At 47.5% G+C, this 23,819-nt stretch overlaps 1 protein-coding gene across 1 annotated transcript; it reads left to right on the top strand.

Moving 5' to 3' along the window:
- Positions 1–4,174: 4,174 nt before the first annotated feature.
- Positions 4,175–22,708, top strand: LOC307220365 (ubiquitin carboxyl-terminal hydrolase CYLD-like). Its single transcript, XM_079984287.1, has 15 exons — positions 4,175–4,323; positions 5,863–6,342; positions 8,445–8,726; positions 9,973–10,048; positions 11,218–11,426; positions 12,653–12,806; positions 13,017–13,152; positions 13,505–13,615; positions 14,104–14,195; positions 15,013–15,079; positions 15,827–15,959; positions 16,894–17,002; positions 18,144–18,262; positions 18,765–18,984; positions 20,649–22,708. The coding sequence occupies exons 2-15, from the start codon at positions 5,881–5,883 to the stop codon at positions 20,831–20,833; spliced, it is 2,355 nt and encodes a 784-aa protein (XP_079840413.1). The 5' UTR covers positions 4,175–4,323; positions 5,863–5,880; the 3' UTR covers positions 20,834–22,708.
- Positions 22,709–23,819: the final 1,111 nt, after the last annotated feature.

The following is a 23,819-nucleotide window of genomic DNA, read 5'->3' on the forward strand; positions in this document are numbered from 1 at the left end:
GTTGGTGATGCTTGTATGTGCAGCTGTAGACTGCAAATTATGAAACTGTCAAGAAAGGCTACTCCTCACTGTATTAGTGGAGATTGGATTTTATTTTATTTTTTGCAAAAATCAATCCTAGTCTTCGTTTAGGATTTCGGTAGAATGACCCTGTTACTCAGAGGGAAGTCCCATTACTGAGTGAATTTGACATGCATTTTAACAGGCGACACTGTCTTATAAAATCCTTATTTCTCAAACTCGTAATATTATTTATATTTTAGGGGGAAACAGATTAACTTGTCTTTTCACCCCCGATTTTGTTGGTAATTTTAACGTAAGTGGCATATAAACCCTGTTTGCTAAGTAAATAAGTGGGCGATAAGGATTGCAGCCTATAGAACATGAATTTCCTCCCGTCAGAGAAACTTATTCCCGTGTCCTGCCAAATGAGAGGCCTATGCTCAGAAAGGGAAAGGCCTCTTGCAATTGACCCTGAAATTTTGTTGGGTGTTCTGGACGCTTTTTGTGGGGGAGGGGTGTCCTAATTTTTCAGCCAAGAGCTGAATATCTAGTTTCTAAGGTTTTAGAATATAAATGCTGTCCATGGCCCTGCCTATTAAAATATTTATGAGGCCGCAAGAGACCCCACCATGTGCAAAAAAGCACCGTTTTATTTCCAGTTAAAAGCAGAAACTGCCCACAGGTCACTTGTCCTCCCCTTCCTTCACCATCATACGGTCAAGTAGCCCTTTTGGATGGGCTTCATTCTCTCGGGCATTTGCTTGTTATCAGGCAAGAGGAAATTATTATTATTATTATTATTATTATTATTATTATTATTATTATTATTAATATCCCGCCCTCCCCAGCCGAAGCCGGGCTCAGAGCAGCTAACAGTAGTAAAAATAACAAAATTTACATAAAATCACAATCAGTTAATTGAAATACATTGAAATAGGGGTTGTCAGGCTACAGCACTGCTTCTTAAACTTTTTATCTGGGTCACACATTCAGAATAAAAAATTGTGTGTGCCGCTCCAGTTTTTTTCTTGATGAGAAATGTACTGGAAAACAGAAAGAAACGACAACTATCAGTGCTTGGTTTACAAGATAGAACGCAACCACTTTATAATACGATCGTGGGACATCCAAAAAGCATGCAAACAACCAGCAGAAAATTAAAAGAAGGAATGCTCTCCAGGTGAGGGCAGGAATAGCCAGGAGCCTTTGGGAGAGGCCAGCGGCTGATGAATGTGTGTTGGAAGTTTCTGGATGGTGTTTCTATCTCTTGGCACATATTTGTGCGTCAAGGTCGTCCCGCCAGTGCCAGGAACAGCAGAAGAGGAAGGCTCCAGAAATGTCTGGAAGGCCACTGCAGAGGATAAAAGGAGGCACTGCAGCTTGTCAGAGACAGACGCTGGAGCGGAAAGAGACATTGCAGGCACCCGGAGCCCAGAGAGAGAGAGAGTCGAAAGAGACACTGCAGGCACCCGGAGCCCAGAGAGAGAGAAACAGACCGTCCTGCTGAGCTATGCTAAGCTTCTCGAGATCCGGAGGGTTGCAGCACGGGGGTTATCCTGGGTCCAACCTCATCTCCCCGCAGCTTTACAGCAGAGATCCAAGAAGCGGCTACAGGTGGCTGGAGGTTCCGCAGAACCTCTCTGTGCAGCCCCAGGTGGATGAGATGGGGAGGCCGAGGGTCTTGCATGCAGGTAGCTATCCCCACATCTCCTGGGCAGCCCCAGGCCAGGAAGGGCAGTGCAGCCCAAGCTTTGTCCCCAAAGTCAGCTTCCAGGAGAACAGAATCACGTACCAGCTCTGCCTGGACATGGCCGGGTTTTTGGCGGACGAGCTGACCGTGAAGATGGACGGGAGGAAGCTGACGGTGTCCGGGAAGCACAAGAAGAAGACCAGGTCGGAAGACGACCTCGTTTTCCACGATCACAGAGAGGTCCTCAGGGAGGTTCTTCTGCCGGAAGATGCCGATCTCGACGCCGTGACCTGCACCTTGACCCATGATGGGAAGCTCTGTTTCCAGGTCCCACGCAAGGCCCCGACTGATCCCAAGGTGACAAACATCCCTGTCACCAGGGCCCTCCAGGGGGGAGAAGGGCAGGAGAAGGCTGCTCCGGACGAGGTTGACCAAGGAGGAAGTGGAGATGGGGAGGCGAGAAATACAGGGGACAAGGGTGACCAAGAAGGAAGTGAAGATGAGTAGGCATATCCAGGGCAGAAGTGAGGGAGGGCGGACAGTGCAAAGCGTGGGGCTTCAAAGGACATGGCGATTCCAGCTGTTCCAGCTGCAAGCTTTGGGGCTTGGGAACTTTGCTGCCATCCTATTCCCTGGGCTTCCTCTCCCATGTAGGTCATCTCTTTTGGGGTACCTTTTATACATCCCACAAGTCATGGGTTGTTGTTTATCATGCAGTTCCATTATGATTGTCGTTTCCTTAATATTGTACTTTGGAGAACCCATCAGGAAATAAACTTGCATTGTTTCCCCCTTGAAAGTATTTGCTTGTCTTCACTTGGGTCGTTTTCAGCGTTCCTGAACGTGTGGGTGCTGACTAAGAATTGGCAGTACACCAGGGGGCCTGAAAGGATAGACCGTGGGCAAATTCTCAGCGTTTTATACATTATTATGAAGCCGTTAGTCCTTGCACCAGGGTGCATTCAGATAACTTAGGGTACTTCTAGACCGCCCCTATCTTTTGGGTGGCCTCTGCACATGCTCAGAGGTAATCAAATATTCCTTGCGAGTGTTGAGATTCCAGGGCTGTGGAGTTCTGGAACAGAGGACAGATTCCTAAGTAAGCTGTGGATTCTGGCTTAATGTAAAGCACTGCATGAATTTTTCTCGCACTGGCCTTGGTTCTGCTCGCATCCTGATTGCAGAGCTTGCAAAAGTACTTTAGCTGGAACTGAGCTGCTTCTGTTGTCCCTGATATTCACTCTGAATATGCTGGGAGTGTGAAGGAAACTGCCACAGGGGAAATTTTGACAGGGTGTCCTGGTAGCCTATGGTGCAAATGGCACTTGGCATTTCACAATTGAGTTTTATAGAGAAATTAACAATGATTAAGGAAAGCTGTTGGGAGGCTCTGGTGCCCCCAAGCGGCAGGTAGGGGGAAGGGGAAAAACCACATTTTTTTGCTACCTGATTCTTTGCAGGGGGTGGTGACTTTTCTGCTGTTGGGTCTCTTTACCTCATCAGCAACTTTCCTGGGGCCGTATGCCAATGGCAGGGAGGGCCGGAAGGAAATTGGGTGGAGCAGCGGACTTTGTTCTGTAGTCTACATTAGTGTCATGGAAAAGAAATGTTTCTGCACATCACCACACGCAAGCATCACCCGAGTATGCAAGAAGCGTTTTTTAAAACAAATAATGATAATAATTTTAAAAAAAATTATATCCCATCCATCTTGCTGGGTTTCCTCAGCCACTCTGGGTGGCTTACAACATACATAAAAACACAACAAAGCATTAAACATTAAAAAAACAAAATATCCTATACAAGCAAAAAAACAAAGCAATAAATCAATAGAAACCAATAATAGCAACAATAATAAACAGTTTACAGTTATACCCAAGTTAATATTTATATATCGCCCTGTTGCAAAACATCAGGGAGCGTGCAGCATCACAGAAACACTTAAAAGCAATCCAAAGCATTAATTAAAGCAACTGGCTATTCAAGAAGGTTTTAAGCAATTTATTTTTAAATAAATAACATCATCCCAGTGGGAGGCAAAAGCACTTTGAGAAGGGCATGCCAGGAAGGGGCACATATAGTAATAATAATTTTATTATTTATACCCCGCCCATCTGGCTGGGTTTCCCTAGTCTGACAAAGGTAGCAGCCCCAGTTCCCCTATCCTTAGGCTGCCTGCTAAACAGCCTCAGCAAACTACAACTCCCAGAATCCTTGGCGGAGGGGGAGCGTAAGCGCTGAAAGCGCCCGCAGAACGCGGCCCAAACCTCCTGACGTGAAGGCTTACGCATGCGCACAACGCGCTGGTGCCTGCGTGTGGGTTTATTTGCCCGGCCGCTACCGGAGTTTCCCCATTGGCCAAGTCCGGATTCCGTCTTGAGCTTCCTCGTTCCGACTCCTCCGACTCCTCTTTCTTGATTGGCCAAGCCCCGCTCCTGTGCCGCCCACCCCTTCATTCCGATTGGCGGCTGAGGCGGCCCTGGCTGCGGATTGACCTGAGGGAAAAGAGTGGGCGACGGCCACCTGTGGACGCTCTGGCCGCCCCGCCCCTGCGCTCTATGGCCTTTCCTCAGAGCAAAACGGGAACGGCGTCGGCGCCGGCTGGGCCCGTCGCCGAGCGGAGCGAGCAGGTGAGGGACCCCGCGGCGCCCCCGCCTTCCTCTCCCGCAGGGCTGCCGCTTCCCCGCTAAGCTTCCCCCGGCGAGGCTCCTCCCCGCCCCCCCCCCGTTCCAGGGAGGGCAGAGGCCGACGAGGCCGCAGGGGGCGGGGGGGGGGGCTCCGACGGACCGCCCAGCGCGGCCTTGGCCAACCTGGCGCCCGTCAGAGGGGCTGCACGGCGACTGGGAGCGGGTGGGAGTTGTAGGGCAACCCCGCTGGGTGCTGCTGGCTGTTGGGAGTTGTAGTCCAAACTCGCTGGGTGCTGCTGACTAGTGGGAACTGTAGGGCAACTTTCAGGTGCTGAGGCTGGTGGGAGTTGTAGGGCAGCCTTGATGGGTGCTGCTGGCTGGTGGGAGTTGTAGTCCAAACTCGCTGGGTGCTGCTGACTAGTGGGAACTGTAGGGCAACTTTCAGGTGCTGAGGCTGGTGGGAGTTGTAGGGCAGCCTTGATGGGTGCTGCTGAGTGGTGGGAATTGTAGGGCAACTTTTAGGTGCTGGGGCTGGTGGGAGTTGTAGGGCAACCTTGATGGGTGCTGCTGGCTGGTGGGAGTTGTAGTCCAAACTCGCTGGGTGCTGCTGACTGGTGGGAACTGTAGGGCAACCTCTAGGTGCTGGGGCTGGTGGGATTGTAGTCCAAGCTTGCTGGGTTTGGCTGGCTGGTGGGAACTGTAGGGCAACCTCTAGGTGCTGGGGCTGGTGGGAGTTGTAGTCCAAACTCGCTGGGTGCTGCTGAGTGGTGGGAATTGTAGGGCAACTTTTAGGTGCTGGGGCTGGTGGGAGTTGTAGGGCAACCTTGATGGGTGCTGCTGGCTGTTGGGAGTTGTAGTCCAAACTCGCTGGGTGCTGCTGACTAGTGGGAACTGTAGGGCAACTTTCAGGTGCTGAGGCTGGTGGGAGTTGTAGGGCAGCCTTGATGGGTGCTGCTGAGTGGTGGGAATTGTAGGGCAACTTTTAGGTGCTGGGGCTGGTGGGAGTTGTAGGGCAACCTCTAGGTGCTGGGGCTGGTGGGAGTTGTAGGGCAACCTTGATGGGTGCTGCTGAGTGGTGGGAATTGTAGGGCAACCTCTAGGTGCTGGGGCTGGTGGGAGTTGTAGTCCAAGCTTGCTGGGTTCAGCTGACTGGTGGGAGTTGTAGGAAAACCCCTAGGCTGGTGGAAGTTGTAGTCCAAACTGGCTGAGTGCTGCTGGCTGCTGGGAATTGTAGTGCAAGTGCTCCGGGGGCTGGGGGAGGTATACTTGTCACTGTTGACGTTTTGACTGCGGTATTGCTTATTGGCGTTTGTTGGTTGCTGCTAATTTCTTGCATCTGTCAAAGAATTCTCAGCACTCCTGTTCTAAATAAATACATGGTTGAGTTAAATGTTAAGTATGATGGGGAGTCTTCCCACTTCCTTATTCTCATTGTCCAGGAATTACCTGCAAGCATTCCTAAGATTATTTGTTTCTTCTATTCAATGACTAAAGTAGGTTTATTAAATTTCCCTATGACATGATTGTGTAATTTCTTTTTAGGACTGAAGGAATGTGAAGATGAGTACTGTAGCTATGTACCAGCCTTCTCATGCGGATAAGAACATGTATTACATCCTGACTGAAAACCAGCCTTATGGCAGCAAATTTTTTCCTGCTGGGAGTATATGTTACCTGAATGAACAGACTTACTTGCGGTGCATTAGATTGTCACCCACTCGCTTCTTGAGGGTTGTCATGGAGCAAGATGGATCCGTGGTCACTTTGGATGCTGAAATTCTTCACCCTCTGCATGACAAGATGGCTGATTATCTTTCAGCCATCAGCAACATTCATGAACGGTTGAACTGTTTTCTGAACAGGCATGTTCTGGATGCAGCCATGAATGCCAAACAGGGAGAGCAAGTCTTTGTGGAACTAGACCATCAGACTTTCTCTGGTACCATCTGCTACATTGGGAAGGTTCATAGGAGCCCTTTACCATCTGGGCTCTGCCCAGTTTACTTTGGTGTAGAGCTGCAGGTGAGGCCATTTATGGAGGTTGTAATTGTCCTGAATTTTTACGGTCTGGTCTGTAATTAAATTTAGGCTTTGAACGCTCAAATAGGCTATATAAATAGAATCATAGAATAGAATCATAGAATCATAGAGTTGGAAGAGATCACAAGGGCCATCGAGTCCAACCCCCTGCCAAGCAGGAAACACCATCAGAGCACTCCTGACATATGGTTGTCAAGCCTCTGCTTAAAGACCTCCAAAGAAGGAGACTCCACCACACTCCTTGGCGGCAAATTCCACTGTCGAACAGCTCTTACTGTCAGAAAGTTCTTCCTAATGTTTAGGTGGAATCTTCTTTCTTGTAGTTTGGAGCCATTGCTCCGTGTCCGCTTCTCTGGAGCAGCAGAAAACAACCTTTCTCCCTCCTCTAGGTGACATCCTCCTTTTATATATTTGAACATGGCTATCATATCACCCCTTAACCTCCTCTTCTCCAGGCTAAACATGCCCAGCTCCCTTAGCCGTTCCTCATAAGGCATCGTTTCCAGGCCTTTGACCATTTTGGTCGCCCTCCTCTGGACACGTTCCAGTTTGTCAGTGTCCTTCTTGAACTGTGGTGCCCAGAACTGGACACAGTACTCCAGGTGAGGTCTGACCAGAGCAGAATACAGTGGCACTATTACTTCCCTTGATCTAGATGCAATACTCCTATTGATGCAGCCCAGAATTGCATTGGCTTTTTAAGCTGCCGCGTCACACTGTTGGCTCATGTCAAGTTTGTGGTCAACCAAGACTCCTAGATCCTTTTCACATGTACTGCTCTCAAGCCAGGTGTCACCCATCTTGTATTTGTGCCTCTCATTTTTTTTGCCCAAGTGCAATACTTTACATTTCTCCCTGTTAAAATTCATCTTGTTTGTTTTGGCCCAGTTCTCTAATCTGTCAAGGTCGTTTTGAAGTGTGATCCTGTCCTCTGGGGTTGGTAGTTTGGTAATCCATAAGAGAAAAGTACATTGCCTTGCGTGTTAGGTCTGAGTCTCTTGTTTAGAAGAGCCAAGTGCTTTGCCTAGCTCACATGAAAGAAGCAGAAGCATTAAATGCTTTCTTTGGGCGAGCCAGTTCAAAATGTCTCACACAAGCTTTTGAGATCCGCAAAACCTTTCCTCAGGCTGCATGGATTCAAAGAAGGAAAAATACATTATTTTCTGGCTAAGGCATAATAACATGCTCATTTTAATCTGTTTCTTGCCAATCTCTTTTGGTTACCATGAAGGGAGTAAGATGGAATTAATGCAGCCACATTAAACAGAAGTCACGTGATGGAAGTTTTGAGTTAAGCAGTATATGAAAAATGTGCTCCTTTGGGGCAATGGAAATGGAAAGCTAGAAGTAAATTTAGTAAGTTTTAATGGGGCATGCTACCTGTATGGTTTTAGGCTTTATGATACATAATAATATTTATTTATTTATTTATTTATTCCCTGCCCATCTGGCTGAGTTTCCCCAGCCACTCTGGGCAGCTTCCAATCAAGTGTTAAAAACAATACAGCATTAAATATTAAAAACTTCCCTGAACAGGTCTTCCTGCAGATGTCTTTTAAAGAGAAGATAGCTGCTTATTTTTCACATCTGAAGGGAGGGCGTTCCACAGGGCGGGCGCCACTACCAAGAAGGCCCTCTGTCTGGTTCCCTGTAACCTCATTTCTCGCAGGGAGGGAACCACCAGAAGGCCCTTGGTGCTGGATCTCAGTGTCCGGGCTGAATGATGGGGGTGGAGATGCTCCTTCAGGTATACAGGACTGAGGCCATTTAGGGCTTTAAAGGCCAGCACCAACACTTTGAATTATGCTCGGAAACGTACTGGGAGCCAATGCAGATCTCTCAGGACTGGTGTTATGTGGTCCCGGCGGCCACTCCCAGTCACCAGTCTAACTGCCACATTCTGGATTAATTGCAACTATAGTGCAGTTTTTCTGAGGGATGGGAAGCTGTCCTGCTCCCTGAAGGGTATACTTTGGTTCCTACATGATACTCACATTTGTAGCAGAAATGGGCTATTCTCTTGTGTCCTCTCTTTTGTTCACATCCTGAGCTGTTATAACATAACCTATTTGCTGCTTCTCCAGGGTGACGGTGAAGGCAAAGGCCGCTGTGATGGTACCTACAATGGGACAGAATACTTCAAGTGTAAAAAGGACTGTGGCCTTTTCCTCCCATGTAACAAACTGCAGTTTGTATCAGCACCAGAGAAGGGCATGGCGAAGCAAGAGGGAAATCCGGACGCAGTTGGGGCATCTCCAGTGAAAGTGGGGGATACAATCGGCTTCTATTTGGATGATGCCTTCATGCGAGGAATAGCAATGGATGTATTCAAGGAGGAAAACACCTGGATGGTTAAAGTGTGTCCGGTAAGAAAGTCATCACCATTCTGATTAAATCCTTCTGGAGGAGGCATTCATTGAGACAGTAATGTCCTGAAAATAGAGAATGATGATGCCCCCATTTTGGGGTTGCGCCAAAAAGAGCAATGAAGGGAAATAACGCAACAGGTCTCCTCTGCCAGTTGAAACTGATAAATGCTTGCTTGTCCTTATCTGGGCAGATGGATAAAATGGCCGGGTCTGCACATAACACTAAGCCATGGGTTGCTATATTATGATAATATTTTTTATTTGTTTTCATCACAGCTATCTGCCAATCACCCATTCCCACCACCCTTCTGAGTAATACCCCTCCCCACCTTCTCACTATATAGAAGGGTCTGGAAACTTCTGTTTCAGTGTATCTGAAGAAGTGTGCATGCACACGAAAGCTCATACCAAGAACTAACTTAGTTGGTCTTTAAGGTGCTACTGGAAGGAATTTTTTTTGTTTTGACTATGGCAGACCAACACGGCTACCTATCTGTAACTGAATCCAATAATAGCTTCATTATAACAATAACAATTTATAATACAGTTATTAATACCAGTTGTTCAAATGCTGACTTAAATAATTTAGATATCATGCTAGAATTGATGGCTTGATTATTTGCTTTATTTCTGCCTCCAAAATCTTATTAATTTCCATTACATTCCAGTCATAATAATAATCCCTTACATAACAACTGCAGTACAGTGGTACCTCGGGATGTGAACGGGATCCGTTCCGGAGCCCCGTTCGCATCCTGAATAGAACGTAAGACGTGACAGCGCATCTGCGCATTCGCAGGTCACGTTTTGCCACTTCTACACATGCGCTTGACGCCACCCAAGATGCTCACCAAAGAAGCAGCTAGAAAACAATCTAAGCTTTGAAGAAACAAGCTGTGGTTGTCTGTGTGACAGCTTGTGGTTTGTTAAACAAACCATGGCTTGGTGTGAATGAAGCCAATGATATCCATGGTGCATATGTAGCTTAGTAGTAGCTCACATACTTTGTATGTAAAACTTCCAGGTACATCCTTAAATTTTCTACTTCATTTATTTCATAAATTAATACACTGCTTGATTGTTTAAAAAAACCAAAACTCAAAGCTGTTTACAGAGAGAATAAATCAATAAATTATCAGTAAGGAAACCCATAAAACAACTTTGTAAATCATTCAAAGCATAAAATCAAGAATAAGCTAAAAACAGATTAAAACATACACCCACATTCTATTTTGGTTTATAGGAGGAAGAAGGATCAGAAGATGTTTTTCGCGTTATCCCCATGGACTCTGTGGTTAAAGAGGAGCTGCTTTCCCCAGGTGACTCAGTAATTCTGTGGTAGCTTTGCTTTTCCATTTCTGGAGGACCAGAAATCTTATTGGTTCTACTGTAGCATTGGGGCTGGAGCCTATAAGGCTGCTACTGAAAACAATAACATGCACACCAACCACCTTTGTAGTCTGCCTTTTCATCAAATTATAAGATGCATAGGGTATATTTTTCTGTGTTGCACTCCTCTTAAAACATTGAGGCACCAAGCATTCTTGAGCGCCTAGCTGAAGAATGCATGAAGGGAGAAGTGAAAATGAGAAGGCACTTGTTATTTGGAAGGAACCCAGGTCTTCTGATTGCCCTGCATCAACCAGGAAAATATTCTGCTGAAGCAAAGGTGCATTTCAACACTGATGGGTAGAATGCAGAGGTAAACATACGTAGCAGAAAGTCAAGTGCATTGCAGAGTGTAAGTGAGGGTTAGCCTAACTTCCTAACCCAAATCAGGTCTTAGGTTGCTAAAGAGAATACTAAACAGCCAGACCAGCAAAATGGCTATGTCATAAATTCCTACTCTCCAGCTCCCACCCAGTGTCTTCAACAGCAAAGTAATAAAACAGCATCAAAATGTTAATTACAAAAGTCTGTCTGGCATAATACATATGTGTTGCCTTTTATTTTTATAATATTTATTCAAATTTTAAAGATTACAAAGAGAGAATTAGAAAAAAGAAAAATAAAGAAAATACAGAAAATACAATACAAAAATACAATACAAAAATACAAACAATTCGAAAAAAGAAAAAAAAGAGGGGGAAAAACAGCTCAAACTTTTACATAACTTTCTTTCCTTTGCTTATTTCCTTGACCTCCTCACACCTCCCTTTTTTGTATTCTAGTTCAATTAGATATTTCAGCAAATCCTTTCCAGCTTTGTTTTTATCCTAATAATTTATCTTAATATACTGTAATTTTACATTCTCGTCTTTCTCCAATTAAAAAATCAATTTTTACCTAATCCTTTATATCATTTCTGCTAAAACCACATTACTTCATTCCAACATCCTTCTAACATTCCTTAATTTTGCAATGTTTCTGTAAATAAACTTTAAATTTTTTCCAATCTTCTTCCACCAACTCTTCACCTTGGTCTCGGATTCTGCCAGTCATTTCCGCCAGTTCCATATAGTCCATCACCATATGTGTTGCCTTTCAGGCTTTGAAATGGATGCTGATAGTGGGCTCCAGGACCAGCCTAAGCACAAGAGAAGTGAGAGTGCAGAGGATCTGGAAAGCAAGTCACCCTCCCTTGACGTGAACTCAGTGGTACGGATCAACCTGGACAAGGGGAACTCAGTCACGGGAACAATCTGTTGGATTGGCTGTCTGCCTGAAAATCGGCAGAAAATGGCTGGGGTTGAGCTGGTGAGAGTTCCATCCATGCATCCATTCATGGTCTTTGACATCTATAGCTTCTTCTTTGGCGATCCCTCGTAGCTGAGTAAGATTGTCTTCCATGAACAAGGTCTTAACAGTGAATCCGTTAGGGACTGTGGAGGCCAATTCTGGATCCACACGTCCTTCCACAGTGGGGACATAGGTTTCTGGGCGGGAGTTGATCCTGGTGAGGGTTTGCCAAGCATTCCTTCCTCTTGGCACGTTTCTCCCTTGCGTCCTGAGTTCGAGTGTCTTCAAAGCCCATGACACCTTTGGTAAAGGCTGTTCTCCAATTGGAGCATTTGCAGGCTGGTGTTTCCCAGTTGTCAGTGTCTATACTACATTTTTGAAGATTCATGTTAGTAGGATCAAGAACTGTATCACAGGGTTGGGCTATGCAGTGGGTAAATGGACATGCAGTTGACAGGACTACTGGAAATGAAAGCCTGCTTCCCCCTCTTAAGAAATGGACTACTATAGCCAAGAGTCTTGAAGTGGGAAATTTAATTGCGACGGTTTGACTCTCAGTCTTTTCGTCAGCCTTTGGTACCACAGATTGAGAGGTGTTGGTAACTCAACTGCAGGGCCCAAGAGGGATTTGAGGAGTTTTTGTCTCTGATAGGAAGAACAGAGAGGATGGTACTGGCACAGCTTCCCATGTGGAATCCCCTGGAATTCCCTCTTGTTCCTTTTCTGTAATGGTTCTAAGGGGCTTGCTCGTGCGTAAGTTGCCGCCACTCCTGGCTAGGTTGCCTGGTTGAACCCTTTCTGTCCGGACAGCCACCCATCCGTGGCTGTCTCAGTCACCGGCAGAATCCGTCAGTGGGTGTTTCTTAAACTTCTTCCAGCAAAGAAGTTCTTTGACACCAAGTCTCCTCCTACTCTCCCTGCGCGGAAGTCTTCTGCGCAGGGAGGGTGTGGGCAGCGGAGTACCCGTGCTCTCCCCACTGGTCTCCGGTGAAGAGTCCTGGAGCCTTTTCTCCGATTCCCCCATCTGCCCGCCTTCACCCCTGGTGTTACGCTGATTTCCTTCCCCAGCAGATGGGCTGCCTCTCTCCCTGCTGGGACCCTCTCCGGCATCGCTCTGGAGCCTTCCCTCCGCCTCTGGCTCCGATGGCAGTTCTCTGACATTTTCCTTGTCTGTGAGACTGCCAGGGGAGCTTCTGACCAGGATGCTTGCCTGTCTGACTGAGAGATTTCACCCTCCCACACAGGATGAAGATAAGGGCGTTTCTGATGGAGAGTTGCAGGGGGTGCGCTACTTCACTTGCCCCCCAAAGCGTGGCCTCTTTGTGAGGCTGGAGTCGTGCCAGCCGGACATGCGCTTCCAGTCCATCAGCCACACTTCCCCGGAGTCCACAGAGCTGAGTAAGTTCCCTTCCTCCACTGAAGATACACCGCGGTGAGGATCAAGTGGTCCATTTGCAGCTTTCGACCAGTTCCCTCCCGCTCTTTATCTTGCCCTTCTCATCATGGTTTGTTGCATCATGTCTAAGCTAAAAGAAGAGAGGCATATTTTCAGGAGGAGCAGAACATTAGAGGTGTTTTTTGAAAGAGGAAGTATCCGTCTTGTTTCAGGTGGACTGGATGCTCCTGGTGTCCTAAGCAACTCGCCCCCTCTCAGGGATGATGTGGCCGTGACTGTCCTGGAAGGGCGGATGAAGGGGATTCAGGGCCACTGCAATTCTTGCTACATGGATGCTGCACTTTTCAGGTAGGTGGGTCTGCTTGCTTCCTTTCCAAACCCCCATACAAGTGGGTGCCTTTTGGAAACCACATTAGGTCTGTTTAGTTTATGGGAAATAGCCCCCTTTGTGCACCTTCAGGGACTGTGCTTAGATCCTGAATAATCACATTTCTCTTCTCACGGCTGAGGGTCTTTGTAGGGTATGTGAACTGCACTATCAAATTCAGCTTGATGGGAAAAATCTATTCTCTGCCGCTCATGCTGTTGCTTCAATTTCTCTCTGTCTCCATGTCAGTTTTTTGTTTTTGTTTTAATCCACTACTCTGGAGTGTTGCTGCCAACCTAGCAAAGTTACCAAGTGCGTCCTCTCTCACCACAGCCTCTTCTCCTGCACCTCTGTGTTGGATTCCATGCTCTTCAAACCCTCCCTCCCACCTGATGGGCACGTTCAGAACATCCTCCGGGACAAGATAGTCAACCCTCTCAGGCAGTGAGTAGCTAAAGGGGTGTCCTCCTGACCAACGGGAGCAGTCCACAACTCAGCTCTATTATTTGCCTCTTTGTCTATCTGCAATTTTTGCAGGTGCAGCTTTCAGTGTCACATGCTGAATTCTGCATCCTCAAAGCGGAGAGGTTCCCCTTCTATATAAAAACCAACAAAACCCTCTGCAAAGTTTCTAGTTCCCATAGCTCTGCAGTAAGCTTTGGAGCCTGGTGAAATCGAAGAAGCTGAACAGGGTGGACTCAGTGGATTTCAGAAGCTGCATCTTGGGTTTCTGAGGAGTTCCTTGTTTCTTCCCCCATTGTGAAGCAGAATAAATTCTGCAAAATAAGCAAATCTATATTAATTTTAGTTATTAATCAGCAGTGTCCCCTTGGCATTTGGGATTTTGGGGATGTGTCATGCATTTATGCAGGCCAGGGTTTAACACCTTGTCAGTTTCTTGAAGAGATGACACGATTCCCTCCTCTTCTCAGGAAAGGATTTGTTGCTGCTAGAAATGTGATGGACCTTCGACACCAGTTGACTGAGAAGGGAGAATGTTCCAGCTTTGCCACTTCTGAGAAAGGTGATTAATTTCCCCCTCCCTTTGGGGTCTCATTCTCTGGTGCACTTTGATGTCCATTAAGCTATTCCAGTATCAGATCCCTGCTCAGCCACAAACCTGGCTGGTGGAGGAGACTGCAATAGGTCACTGTCTCTCTCAGCCGGCCTAATCTACCTCGTGGGTTTTTTGTCGGGGAGGGCAGGATAAAGATGGAATTGCTAGAAATCCCAAATTGGATTTTTTGCAAGACTACAATCAAAGACCCTGGGTGGGCATGGTCCTCCTTCCCTTAAAGCTTTTGACAAAAGTTAAAGAACTACCTGGCCAGTTTGGTATGACATAGTATGAGAGCTGGTATTTGCTGTGTCAAGCCAATACTCCTGGCCGTCATTGGTTGCGGGACAGTGGGGAGTTCTGTATCCTGCAATGACAGAAGACACAAGTTCCCTGCCCCCCTGCTTTTTGGCTTCATTTTCTGTGTGTTCTTGCTCTGTTCTTAAGTGATGGAGGGGGCTAGTTACCTATACACCCACCCCACCCGCGGCTTCTCTCCTTCGTTTCTTCTTCCTCTGTCGGAGGTAGAAAGCCTCTGAATAGCAGCTGCTGGAAACCACTGGAGAAGAAAATGCTCTTATGCTCAAATCCTAATTGCGGGCTTCCCAGAAGGGGCATCTGGTTGGCCACTGTGGGAACAGGACTCTGCACTGAATGGGCCCCTGGCCTGACCCATCGGACTCCGCTTACGCTCTTATTTATACAAAAGATTTGCCCGTGTCTGACAGCAGCTGGAGAAGAAGGGAGGAGCGTGTCTGATGTGGCGTTTACTTTGCCCTTTTAGACCCTGAGGAGTTTCTTAATCTCATCATGCACCACATCCTTGGGATAGAGCCGCTTCTGAAGCTGCAGTAAGTTTTCACCCCAAAGAGCTGAGAAATATGGGCTGCGTGTTTCTGGGACTAGGAAGAAATAATCAGATTTCAAAGGATCTTATGCCTCAGAGGGAGTTGATCTGGGTGGCTAGTGACTTAAAGTGGTAAAGGGAAGCTGTCAAAATACCTCTTTGTGGTCAGGGGAGAAGTGGAGGAGGAGGAAAGGAGCAGTGCCTTAGGGATGGTGGAGCAGGAGTGACTTGTGGCCCTTGAGATGTTGCTGGACTATCAGCTTTCTCCAGCACTGCTAATTGTCATGGATTTGTAGTTCAGCTGCATCTGGATGGCCCAAAGGTTAACCACCCCTGTGGCAGAGGATAATTGCGGGGAAGGGCACCTTGCTAACTATTTTTATTTTTATTTGGCTAGGGAATTAGTATTCAGCTCTACAAGAGTGTATTGATTTGAAGTCTAGAGAGCCTCAGGTGTTGATGGAGGCAAACCCAAGTTCTCCAGATCTCCAGCTGACCTTACCCCAAAGGCAGTGTGTTAAGGGCAGGAGTTCGTATGCCTGCAGTGGCTCACAATGGGGGAGCCTGGCTTCCCCCAGCTGCACCCCCTGCGCCCCATAATGCTCCTCAGAGGGAATGGGGAGAAGCCTAAGAAATTCATTTTCCCATGGCACCATTGAAACAGCTGCCGTTGCTCTAATAATTCCTTTTGTGGGGAGTGGGGTTCAGCATCTGGATAGCCGCAGAGGAGTCACCTGCCCATCACTTTCAGATCTGGAAGGCTCAAGGAGCAGGAGTGCTACTGCTACCAGATATTCATGGACAAGCAGGAGGACTTGGTGGTGCCCAACGTGCAGCAGCTGGTAGAGCATTCCTTTCTCTCATCTGATCTCAAGCTGGTGGAGGTGAGTCATTGTGGCCCTTTTGGTTGCTGCTTCTCTGTGTCTTAACATTCTGACCCTGCAGAGCATGACCTGAGCCTCTCCAGGAGGATATCTTGGTTAATGTGTCAAAAGCTGCTGAGATATTGAGCTCAATCAACAGGGACACACTCCCCCTGTCTGTTTCGTGGTCATCCATCAGGGTGACCAAGGCTGGTTCAGTTCTGAACCTGAACCCACATTGTAGGACATCTAGACCAGGGTTTCCCAAACTTGGGTCTCTGGCTTTTGTTGGACTAAACCTCCCATTATCCCTAACTGGGAGGACCAGTGGTCAGGGATGACGGTAGTTGTTGTCCAAAAAACACCCAAGTTTGGGAAACCCTGGTCTAGCTACAGTGGCACCTCGGGTTAAGTACTTAATTCGTTCTGGAGGTCCGTTCTTAACCTGAAACTGTTCTTAACCTGAAGCACGACTTTAGCTAATGGGGCCTCCTGCTGCCGCCGCGCCGCCAGAGCACAATTTCTGTTCTCATCCTGAAGCAAAGTTCTTAACCCGAGGTACTATTTAGTGGTTAGCGGAGTCTGTAACCTGAAGCATATATAACCTGAAGTGTATGTAACCCAAGGTACCACTGTAATTGGTCTCATCCAGGAATACCAGCAGTCCCCCCCCCCGCCTTGGCCAAGAATTGTATTGAACTTTGAGCAGGCACAACTTTCCATGTAGAGGTGAGGGACGCTTGCTCTGCAGCCGTGCCCTCTTCTACTCAGCTCTAAGATGCAGGAAACTGCTGGGCTTCCCATTGCAGATCAGTTTGCTATGTGGCTATAAGCAGATAGACTGCCCTTCCCTCACCATCGGCCCAACCCAGATTCTGCATTGTGTGATTGCTTGGAAACTTCTGGCTGCAGAGCAGGTCCCGATGATGTGGCTTCCATTTCTCCCTCTGCCTAGATTCCCTCCTGCTTTATCCTCCAAATGCCCCGTTTTGGGAAGGAGTACAAAATGTTCAGCAAAATCATCCCCTCCTTGGAGCTGGACATTACTGACCTGCTGCTGGATAGTAAGTTATGGGCATCATACGGTGGGGGGGGGGGATGTGGACGCAAACGTATTCTAGTTCCCTTTACCTAGATTTGTCATCCACTTCCTTGGAGTGACATGCTGCAATAGCACTGTGTGAGACTGATGGCAGTTCAGAGAATGGATTAATCGCTGTGGCCTCTATAACTGACCCAGGGTTCATTGGGAACGTCCTGGAATTAAACAGTGAGAGGTTCTCATGCCGGTCCATTCGCGAAGCTCCCTGGCAAATCTTTCTCCCTCAGCCTAACTTTCATCATCGGGCAGTTGTGAGAATAAGTACAAGGAGCATTCTTAAGCATTTTGTAGGTGGTTCAGCTTGTTTGTCAGGAAAGATCCTGCTGTGCTTCTTTCTCCCTGAGCCTAATTCAGGCCTAGAGGCTGCTATTAGCTAGGATATCTCTGTGATCTAAGCAACAATATCCCATTGTGGCTTGGAAGCTGGCCAGGGGGAACCACACTAAAGATCGCTTAGCCATTTTCGGGCCCAATTCATTTCTCAGTAGAAAGTGCATCCTCTGCTGTAGGCAGGCTCTGAAGGGTTCAAGGTGTGATCTATGTGTCAGCATCGCCCTTGAGCCAGTGTACCAACTGGACTCATGCACTTCAACCCCGACTGGGCTAGGCGAGCTGGGTAGCACTGCCAGAGACCACCTTTCTCACAGGAACAGGTCACAGTGCTGTGGACTCACAGCTTGGAGCTGAGAGCACCGGATTCACTGTCTCAATAATACAGTCGTTGCGCAGCAGAGTTTTGCAGAGTCTTGCAGAGTATAAACCACTCGGAGAGCAGCTCTGTAGAGTATCTTCCTTTTATTCTATAACTACAGCTATGATACAAACTATATACAGAGCTAAATATTCTGAGCATAAATCAATGCTACTTTGAGTGCCTGCAGCTGCTCTTAGCAGCAACCTTATCTCTAAACACGATCTCTAGCACTCACTCTCTCTCCGACACACTGACTGACTCTCTCTCTCTCACAGACTGATTCACTCACTTGACTAATTAAGTAGAGAGCAGTACATTGCTCCTCCTCTCTGGAGAGTCAGCAGAGACCATCAGGAGATTCTTGGGTATGGGAGGGGTGAAATCTCCTCACCATGGTCTCCCACTGTAGGTCCCAGGGAGTGTTTTGTGTGCGGAGCTGTGGCCACTCAGGAATGCTTGGCGTGCTTCAAAGACAAGATGTTTGCAGACACCGGATTGAAGCAGTACTGCGATTCTTGCTGCACTCAGGTACCCCCTTTTCATTTGTACCATAGTGGGAAGAGGTTTCACGTCTAAGGCCCCAGATTCATGCCTGCTCCTCTTGAGACTTCAGGAAAGGAGTGAAGGAGCCCTTTTCTTTAGAGGAGCGCACTGATGGACTTGGTATATACCAGAGGGTGGTTAACCAACAGCCTGTGGGCCTTACTTGGCTCCCCAAAAGCATTCTAGTTGCCCCTGAGGGCCCTCTCCAAATTTGGTAGCAGTATTTATTTGTTTAAAATGTTTTCATAGAATCAGAGAACTTTAATCATTTTTCTTCGCTGTGAACATTCCCTTTGTTCTGTGGGTTCTGCAGGTGTTTCTGCATGCCTTGGTTAGGGTGGATGTGGGTTTTCTGAGAGCAAAAGGGATGCTAGGCCACAGTTCCTTGACTTCTTTAAAAGCACAGACCACCTGATGGCAGCAGGTGCTCCATTCCACATGAGCCCTCGCCACCCCTTTAGCTTTACTGTCTTGTGGCTGTTTGCAGGCTCACTCTCATTACCAGCGCAAAGCCCATCAGCTGACAAAGCTGCACATCCCTGAGGAGTTCTGCAGGGGCAGCCGCCTGGGCAGCCTCCGGGTGCCTCGGGAGAAACTGGAGCTCTTTGCTGTTCTCTGCATTGAAACCAGTCACTATGTCTCCTTTGTGAAATATGGACCAGAGAAGGAGAATTGGATGTTTTTCGACAGCATGGCAGATAGGCATGGTAAGTTTGTGTGCTATTTCAAGAGGTGCATGCATGCCTCCCCCCGCAACCTGAAAAAGCCACAAATGCATTTAGGGATGTTGTTTTGATGTTGGGGAAGGAAGGGATTGGCTCATTTAATGCATGTGACATGCAGGGGTCTGGGACTACAATTCCCATCTTCCCTGGCCATTGAACACGCTTGAGGCTAATGAGAGTTGTAGTTCAGCAACATCCGGAGAATCACAGGTTCCCCATACCTTGTTTATAGCAAGGATGGGGAACCTGTGACCCTTCAAATATTGTTGGATGCCCCAGCTCCTATCAGCCTCAGCTAGTGGGGCAAATCGTTAGGGATGATGGGAGTTGGAGTCTAGCAACAGCTGGAGGCCCACAAGTTCCCTGTATCTGCATTATAATGTCAAAATTGCGTAGCTACACAAAAGCAGTTCTGTGAGCATAGAACACAGTAGGAAGAGTTCGGTTTGGTATAATGCAACAGAGACGGCCAGTAAGTCACACAGTTCGAAGCTGGAGTTAACTTTTTATTAGCAAAACATGATCTTCACAGACTTAGCTGAGTTTCAGGCCTAATGAGCACAGCAGCTCATGCCCTGTAGGTCCTACTGCATGAAATCAGTTGCCAAGACTAAAAGTCCTCGCCCCCCCACAGCCCTCTTATGCCACCCTCTCCAGGGTTTCTTCCAAGCAATCAGAGACTGCTCCTGCATGCAGCCCGCCTATTCTCCTCCTGTTTCGTACCTCTCCTGGTTCTGGGGGAGGGGAGTTTGTTGCAGAAGGTGGGGGAGAGACACCTGTGACTCAGCTCTGCCTCTTGGCCCCTAACCCCCCTCATCCCACTCACCTGCTTCTGCCTCTGCTTCTGGACTCCTTTCTGTCACAGACTGTCCCTGCTCACTAAGCCCGGTTACCCCTTCAGCTTCTGACACCTCCTCCTCCCAGTCTTCTCCCTCTGACCACTCATCACCGTCCCATCACCACTCCCCGGCCTCTGAGCCTTCTTCCCTTCGGGTTCCCCAGCTGGTTCCTCCCGCTATTCATCTGTGCCCAACCAGTCCATGACACAAATAAATCCTCGCTTCCTGAATCAACAAAGTGCTCCTCTTTCATTTCTTGAAGGGCAGTGATCTCTCACGAATGATACACCATCCCAGTTGTGTGTCTGTGCAGTTTCAGAGGTTGACCAGTCCTGGCTGCACAAGGCAGGGGGTCGTTCCAAATGCGCCCAAGAGGGTTCACCTAACCAAAGGACCCTCTCTTCTGTCAGAATCTTCGCTACGACCGAGCTGGAAAAGCTCATCCTCCGGTCGAGTCCTTCGGAATCTCTTCCGATGTGATTAACGACCTGAGCCTTTGATGAGGCTCCAAGCACGTTTCCTCATTATGCAAAGTATCCAGCATGCAGGGAAGGACAAGAAAATATGAGCTACATTGCTAGGTTTTATTTCTAACTACGAAGACGGAAAAGAAAAATACATGCTCTCTCTGTGAAAGCAGAGAGCAACTGAAACAAAGGAATAGGAAATCAGTAACATCACATCCGTCTCCTGTCTTCTGTGAGGCTTCCAACAGCCTGGAATCTCTGGAATGCAAAACAGTCTTGTGACTCTAAGCACTGCACAGTGGCATAAACAGAAACTAACATCTTCCTCTCTTTCCCGCAGGTGATGAGGACGGCTTCAACATTCCCACTGTGACTCTGTGCCCAGAGGTTGCCAAGTACCTGGAGATGCCCGTAGCCACCTTGGCCATGCAGCAGCCCCGGGACATGGAGGGAGTAGCTAAGCGCCTCTTCTGTGATGCTTACATGTACATGTACCAAAGCAAGAAAATGGCACTCTATAAGTGAGCAGTGGGTTGTTTCTTGCAGTGGAACAGAGAGGAAGGGGCTCTGACGCTCTTCCACTGCGCTGTCTCTCACGCTGTTTACAGAATCGCCTCTGGAGAATGGAACGAGTGAAACTACTTTGCCTAGGGCAGGTGATTCAAACCTGCGAATCTGGACTTGTCAGAAATGTGGGACTAGTATTGGTGGAGCAACCTCCCCTCTCAGTTCCCACACTCCTTTCGGTAAGGGCTACAACTCAGGAAAACGCAGAAGCTCAAGGCTGGGCTTGCACAAAGACACTCTGGTCTGTGCACCAGGAAGTGGCCTGTCTCAGGGTTTCACCTCATCTGGGTTCCAAAAATCCAGTACTCTTATTCTGATCATTCCTTCCCCTTGGTGGGAGAGGTGGGGATTGAATGTCTCAGACAAAAAGCTCTTCCTGCAGTAAGTTCTGGGTTTGACCTGGAATCCCTAGGGAATAGCAGACTGGCCCTCCTCTGCACACTTGGTTGCTGGTGCCGTCCTTTGCCATCTGTGGCAGCCCTGTGCGCTTGACTTGCACTTTTAAATTTGTGTAATTTGTTTTAGATGGTAATTGAAGCTTCAAACTGAAGCATCTCGATGTTGACGTGTCTCAGGCAGGACAAGCACTTTGGATAAATACCTTTGGTTTTGGGAGAAAATGGCCCAAGTGTGTGGAGATGGCTCTCACGCCTTCTGCTTTTTCAGCCTTTTCACAAGGAAGTGTGGCTGCCAGGGCTGTGGACTATATACACCCATCCAGAACAGCAGGTGCCCAGGCAGTCTGGTGACTCCTGGGTAATGGCGTGGCTTGCCATACTGTGAATTCAACAGCACTGTTATTAAGTCTCCTGCACGAGCCGTCCTTGTAGAGCAGTGCAGAGCTAAGAGAGTAAGTGGTTAAATTTTTGTTCCTCCTGTTCAAGGACTCCTGCTTCCTTATGCAAACTGGCCTTTGTTGGCCAGATTTCCTGTGATGGTTCCTAGAAACACGATCCTTTGGACTTCCTCTTCCCCCTCTCAAATTCCATGATGGTATCTTGACAGTCAGAATCTCCCGTGGGTTAGAATGACACCCCCCCGCCCCACTCTCTCCCCATCCCACCCCCAAGTTGACATTTCTTCTTGGTTTCCATCTCTAAATAGTTTGGGTTTGGTGTTTCAGACATTCTCCCAAGTATATTGAGCTACTGAAAGAAAAGAAAAAATAATTCTCTTGCAGAAAACGCACAGAGATTCTGTATTCTATGTGAATTTTACAGAACAGTTGGCATTTTCTGTCTACTAAAATACTGTGCAATAAGATTTTGGGTAGGGAGAGGACTAAGTGCCTTACATGTTGACAGCGTCTGTGTGACCTGCCTAGCCCTTTTAAACCACTCTCTCTACTTTGTATTTCTCAATCACCTCTGCTGAGATGTCCTGTTCTGCAGCCTGAAATTATAAAGTATTACTGTACAGCACTTTCCAGTAGGACATTGCCTTATTGGGGAAAGAAGCTTGTCTGACACAGAAATCCAAGAGGTTTTGGTGTCTGCTTGGGCTTCTACAAGCAGGAAATAAGATACTAGCAGGAAATTAATTTATCAAAGTTATTCATGTTTATTTGGTGATAGCCGGGATTCACCTTGTAACAGCCCCTTTGCTTCATTGAGGCCTAGCTTGAGAGACCAGCTGCAAAGATTGTGCTTGCATTATTTAAATTCCTGGAATCTGTGTTGGCATTCTTCTTTCCTCTATTTCTAGAACTTATATCACCAGCTGTATCCAACTGCCCCCGCCCTGCCTTAAAAAAATCTCAAAGTGGACATTTTTGTATTTAATGATGTCAATCTCTTTGTAAAATACGTTCTCCAATAGAGCCTTCTTTTCTGACTTGGCTGTGTTTGCTTTATTTCCCAAGAAATGTCTCATATGCAAGCGCCACCAAGGAAAATGTTCCACAGCTGAATGTCTTCTGTGTTGCCATGTTTCACGAATGCAACACAGGGATCAGGAAGCTGAGGCCCTCCAGCTGCTCCTAGCACCAGCCAGAATGCTAATGGGCAGGGATGATGGGAGTTGTAGTCCAACAATTCCTCGTTCCCCACCCTTGTTCTAAAATATGTCGATGGGAAAAAACAGTGGCGTGGAAGTTTATTTACATATACCCCAATTTTGTGTAGGGCTAAAAGCAGAAGATTTGATGCTTATCCCTTGTGGGGATTTATCGCCTCTTCAATCCTCATCAAAGGATCATTCTGGCAATTTGAGAAGGACCATCCCCAACAGGGTGTGTGGCTTTACGCACGTTTTGTGTCTATGCGTTCCTTTCCCCACCATTTTGCCACTGCCAAAATCGGTGAACTGATGGGAGGGACAGAAAAATTGGCTCCTCAGCTTGTGGAAGGGGAGGCTAGTCACCTGTGTGTGTAAGCGAGAGAATGAGATAGATAAAACAAGCGATGGAGCCAATGACTGACTTGTGTCAGATGGTCACAAATTTGTAGGCCGAATGAGGCCAGGTGTTTTTGCCAGTACAAGAATTCTGAGGCTTTGGCAGCTAAGTGGATGTTTGTGTCTCCTGCGTGTGAGTGTCTGAGGGCCCTGCTCCTTCCTGCCACTCACCATCTGGCCTGGGGCGGGGCCTGAAGCCTCACAGGGACTGCTGCGCTCTGCTGCCCAGGAGGACTCTCCTGTGTGAGTGTATGGGGCCCTGCTCCTTCCTGCCACTTACCACCTGGCCCAGGGCAGGGCCTGACGGGCCTCACTAGGACAGTTGCTGTTACTGCTGGAGGGGTGCAGAGTGCTTTTAAAATGTTTTTAAAATTTTATTTTGAATTTTTTGTATGTGGGGGGTGGGGGTGGGGTGGATGCTTATTGGGCCTGGGAATTTGTTTGATTTTATGTTTTTGTAATTTTTATTGTTTTTTGTTTGTATTGTTTTATTTGTGTTGTTGTTGTTGTTGTTGTTTTGTTGTTGTTGTTGTTTTTAAAGTGTTATTTT

The sequence above is a fragment of the Podarcis cretensis genome, assembly GCF_951804945.1.
Source record: "Podarcis cretensis genome assembly, chromosome: 7".
Lineage (NCBI taxonomy): Eukaryota > Metazoa > Chordata > Lepidosauria > Squamata > Lacertidae > Podarcis > Podarcis cretensis.